The sequence below is a fragment of the Schistosoma mansoni genome, chromosome 7 (genome assembly GCF_000237925.1).
Source record: "Schistosoma mansoni strain Puerto Rico chromosome 7, complete genome".
NCBI lineage: Eukaryota > Metazoa > Platyhelminthes > Trematoda > Strigeidida > Schistosomatidae > Schistosoma > Schistosoma mansoni.
The window spans coordinates 3,082,393-3,087,763 of record NC_031501.1 but is presented as its reverse complement, the minus strand read 5'-3'; the positions used below and the strand labels follow the sequence as shown (position 1 = coordinate 3,087,763).

The following is a 5,371-nucleotide window of genomic DNA, read 5'->3' as shown; positions in this document are numbered from 1 at the left end:
CCCCCCCCCCCCCCCAAAAAAAAACGTCTCTATTAAATATACACATTTTTGTTTCGTTCATTTTGTTTATTATTCTTTAATTGGATTTTAAACTAAAGTGAATTTCAATATTTATCACTAGGCCTATTTGAATTTAATGTTTGTTTGTTTGTGTTGTGCATATGTAGGTGCGTGTGTGTTTCTATGTCCTTGAGCAAAGTAAATGATAATAATAATAATAATAATAAACTAGGAGAAAACAACCCTTAAAGATTCATACCTACCTACCTACACACACATGTACACAAGGGTAAACTATGTATACATACATATACATACACAGACGTCTAGACGATTGTACTAATCTTGTCTACTATTTTCCACCATTGATTCTATCGTCATCCTTCTTCTTCTTCTTCTTCAGCTTATTATTATTATTAAAATTAGTATTAGTATTCTTTCGTGTTAGGAATAATACAACAGCTGGTCTGTCATTTCTTATTCTATTATATATATCCTCTTCTCTTCTCACTTCCTTTGTTTGTTTGTTTGTCTGTTTATCTATTTGTTTGTTTGTTTATTTACCTATTTATTGATTTATTTTTTTTGGAAGTATATAAATGTATACAGTCCATACATACACTACATACATTCTTCCTTGATTCTAGCCAGTTTTAATTTGTCTTCATTATTATCTTCCACTCTCTCCCTCTCTCTCTCTCTCTCTCGAACTCACTATTTACTTTACTAATCTCTTTATTCTATTTTTCACTGTCTATGTTTTCTTTCTCTCTCCCTCTCCCTCTATATATATCTATGTGTTTGTTTAAGAGAATTAGAGAGTGAAAGAGAGAGAGAGTGGATGTGTTTTAGGTACACACTTATATACATTCATTCATGTATAGTATAGTATAGACTATTTATGGGTTAAACTGTGACATCATATTGATTAATTGTTATTATGATAGCTGATTTTCAGACAAGATTATCGATTTAAGGACTGATTTTTATTTTATAAAAAGGGAGAGAGAGAGAGAGAGAGTAACATAGTGTGTGTGTGCGTGTATCTATGTATATGTTTTATTTATTTTGGAAAGTCTTGTTTCTTCCTTTATATATATATATATAATATAATTATTATTTTGTAGCGTTTAGTTCCGGCTTATTATATGTTTATTATTCTTATATATATATTTATGTTACAATTGTATAACCATCGTCTATTAATTAGTCAATTTTTACTTGATAGATCTTAACGGTATCATTGAGTATTTTATTCCTGGTATTATTTAATAATGTGAGTGTTATAAACAATAGGATACTTGTTATAGCACTAGTGTTTCTTGTTATAGCAGTCTTTTCACTTTTTACACGTATATGGAACGTTAATTTACCTTAGACGAATATCTACACTAGATTTCACACCCAGTGTCTATTCTACAGGACTTCAACACACAACTCAGATCAAGAACACGAGATTAGCCTGACTAGAACATCAATATATTTTCACCTCAAAATCCGACACAATCCAACAATAAGGAACAGTCAATCAATAACAGTCCGGATAGGAGAATATATAACACATATAACACCTGTCACACTATCGACATATCTGACTCATAAAGACAACCAATCATTGTCATTCTCGCCCACACATCAGTGAGTTACTTCAATCTGGTGCTCCCCTTGTACCATTATTTACGTATTTAAATAAATAAATAAATAAATAAATATTTTTTATATGGTTGAAATCATAAGTCAATTGAAGCTAGACCATCATGGAAAACCTGGAGGCACTGGACGACTGTTTCTTCCTATTGTGGGGCTGGCTTCAAGAGGTATTTCTTAAAGTTCTAGTGAAAAGCACTGACCAGTGGAGTCCAACCAGGTCTGTTGGGAGATAGTAACTCACTGAAGACAATGGTGGATGTGTCTCTCAATTTCGTGGATCAGTTGAAGTTAAACATTAACACCATTGGATGCCGGCTCAGTGGTCCAGTGGTTAAGCGCTCGCGCGCGAGACTGGTAAGTCTTGGGTTCGAATGTCGTGAGGAGGGATCGTGGATGCGCACTGCTGAGGAGTCCCATAATAGGACTAAACGGCCTTCCAGTACTTCCAGGTTTTCTATGGTGGTCTGGTTTCAAGTAACTCATGATCTCAACTACATTTTTTATATTCCATCATTTATTACATAGTTAATATAATTCTATTCCTTTTTTTCAAGTTATGTTTAGGATACTTGGTAAATATGATAAATCAGTTGCTTAAGTGTAAAAGAATTTTAATCGACTGATGTGATTAAGATATCTTTTACTTATGATTATCAATCATCTACCTTGATGCCTGATGTTTACTTGTGCAAGAGTATTCTGGAAGAAAGTTGGACAACCAAACTAAGATTTAATATCACTACAACTTGATCATGTTGCTAGGTGAAGATTACTAGGTTGAAGAAGTTGGATGAAATGATTCAGTGTCTATCTCAATGATATTGATGTATTCACTCTTTCTTTCCACTCCCTTGGATTTTGAGTTTTTAAATTTCCACATACTTTTATTCATTTCATAAATTACTTATTTCTTGTAAATATAGGATTGCGGAGATTGGTGGATATGATTGAAGTCCTGAATTGATCTAAGTTAGACAACTATTGAAAGCCTGCAATCACTAGACACCGTCTGGCTTTAGTATGGGGCTCTTCACTAGAAGTGCAAATCCACGACTCCTCACGCGTGAATCGAACTGTTCTCTTGGGAGACTGACCGTCATTAGTCCGATTCACACTTGCAGGGTCATGGATGTGTACTGCTGGGGAGTCCCAAACCAGGATAAAACAGCCGTCGAGTGCTTCTAGGTTTGCAACAATTGTCCAATTTAGATAGGTTGAGGATTTCAATGACATTATTTCTTCTTTAATCACTGCCTGTGCCTCATGTTTTCTACCGCCACAATTAATTTTAGGATCTCTACTATTCTGGGATTTCTCTTGTTGATTTTATCTCGGTGTGCTGATGTGGTATTTTCACTTAAACTTTATATATAACAGGCTGCTATGTTGTTTGTGACTGAGTCCTTGAAATTAGAATTTGCGGTTAGAATAAACATACTCCGTTTGAAATTTACTGTTAGAACTACAATTTACATTACTGCTAAAGCAAGTGGTGAAATGGTTACTTCAAATTTGTTAACATTACTAAGATCTTATTAGAAATGGTAATCACAAGTGTCTCTTTTCCTAATTCAACTTTTCTCAAGAGCTTTGCCTTCAGCTAATTGATTACCATCAATTTTAGTTCGCTAAGATGTCTGTATATTTGAAAGTCATATTTTCGTTACCATACCATTCCGTTTTGTTTCTGTTTACTCAGCTTCGATTTTCAACTTTTCCGTCTTTTCCTTCTTGTGTTAGCGATCAAGTTTTGTGTACTAGTTGATGTTATCGATTTACACCATAGAACCCGTTGTATTAGAGAAACCTGATATCCTTAAGGCTTGTAATGAACTTGAAATATAATGATACAATAAAGACTGACGGAAAAATCCTATCTCAATCCTAAATTCTAACCACAGATCTTAAGTCCTGAACTTTACATGTGTTAAAGTTTTATATTTGCTCTCTTAAAATAATAGAACATTATCATTATCATCTTGCTTGTACTCCTGTGTAGTCTGTCTGTAACTTTTTTTAAAATTTCCTCTTCTTTGACAGACGTTGGTATCCCAATGGCACTGGAGGTAAACATCAAGTAAGCTAATGTTTATTTTTCAATTTATTATAAAATACGGTTAGTTTGTCATCTTATTTAGATGATGATGTTTTACGCTAACTACTTATGAGTAGGTAAACACTAGTCAATTGAAATGTTTAGAATAAAGATGATTATTATTGACGTCACGGACCGACCCGAAGTTATGGATCCGTTGGAAACTAGGATAGTTGTTTCGTCATATTATGGCATTGCTCAAGAGTGAGGATCCATGACCCCATCGAGGATTGAATTCGGGATCTTCGGTCTTGCAACGAGGGCTTGACTTCTAGACCACTGAATTTCAGTGTTGGACTTCCATGAATTCCAGTTATAGCACAACCATCTTCCATTGCCTTCAGTAGGTAACCACCCCACATCCAACACAGTCTAATTCTACTGGTCATAAATATTTACTGGAACCTCGGTAATTAAATTTATAAATTATTCACGCATACTAGTATCATGAGAAAATTCAAACAAACAATACCAAGTGAATTCAAACTTCACCCCATTGCACAAGCAAGTGGCTATCAGGACTCAGTAGCTAAGTGGATAACGTGATGGCGTTTGAAGCGAACGGTACTAGGTTCGAGTGCCAGAGTGAACATCAACTCTGAGATGCAGGAACATCCAGCTGACGAGTCCCAAATAGGGCGAAACGCACGTCAAACTGGATTCCACTGCTAGCCACTGTCCATCTTTGCTTATGCTATCATGATTAATATTTACTGATAAACACGTTACAAGATATTTCTTCAATATTGTTTCAATTTTCGCCAGGTGCTTACATAATTCATTCAGGAGAACTGCCAGGTGATGTTGGAATATAGGCATATAAATTAAGTAATGTGTGTCAATTTTCTGTGTGGATTAGTTTCTAAATAAAATAGCAACTAATGTTGAGCGTGGGCGACTTGGTTACTTGGATCTGTAACAACGATCCCCTTCCATAAAACAAGTCTGATGATATAACCTCCCTTTTGCCCTAAGTGTACATGTACTATAGGACATTCATAAGATATTGTAAAAGCAATATGTGTGATTAATACTATGTTATGTCTTGAGGCCCAGCAGACCAAAATTACGTGTCAAATCACTGATCAGAATGCTGATTCAAATTTGGTCGATTTTACGTCTACTATTTACTCTCGGTTTTGATGTTTCTGATTTGGCAACTTACACATCCAACCAGCACTACTGACCTTGATTCAAGAATCAGGTTCTTATCAGTTCACTGTTCGCTAGCTTCTCTCGGTGCCCTGCTTCGAGTTCAAAAAAGACAACCAGTCTCAACTTTATTCATATTTCCAAAAGACATGATTTATCTACCGACATACCATACCACCACATCGCACCACAAAATGAAAAAATAATCACAATTATACATAGACAAGCCATAAGTGGCTGTGAATTGGGGAGACTGGGTAATAGACTGGGAACAGGTTAAAAATAATAAATGGTACAACAATAGTTAGTGGGTCAAACAAAAGCTTACGATAAAATGGAATACCTAGATATAGTAATCTAGCTACCAAGTAATTATGCAACAAAATTATAATTTTTTCATAGTTGAAATCATGAGTCAATTGAAGCTAGACCACCATCGAAAACCTGGAAGCACTGGATGCGCACTGCTGAGGA

At 35.0% G+C, this 5,371-nt stretch overlaps 1 protein-coding gene across 1 annotated transcript in view; it reads left to right on the top strand.

Moving 5' to 3' along the window:
* The window catches only part of Smp_212350 (hypothetical protein), a gene marked incomplete at both ends in the record, with an annotated part of 84,431 nt that overhangs the window by 75,235 nt on the left and 3,825 nt on the right, over positions 1-5,371 (top strand). The window contains one exon of the mRNA XM_018798622.1: positions 1,471-1,573. Coding sequence (XP_018653545.1) covers positions 1,471-1,573 — 103 coding nt within the window. The remainder of the gene's footprint in view (positions 1-1,470; positions 1,574-5,371) is intronic.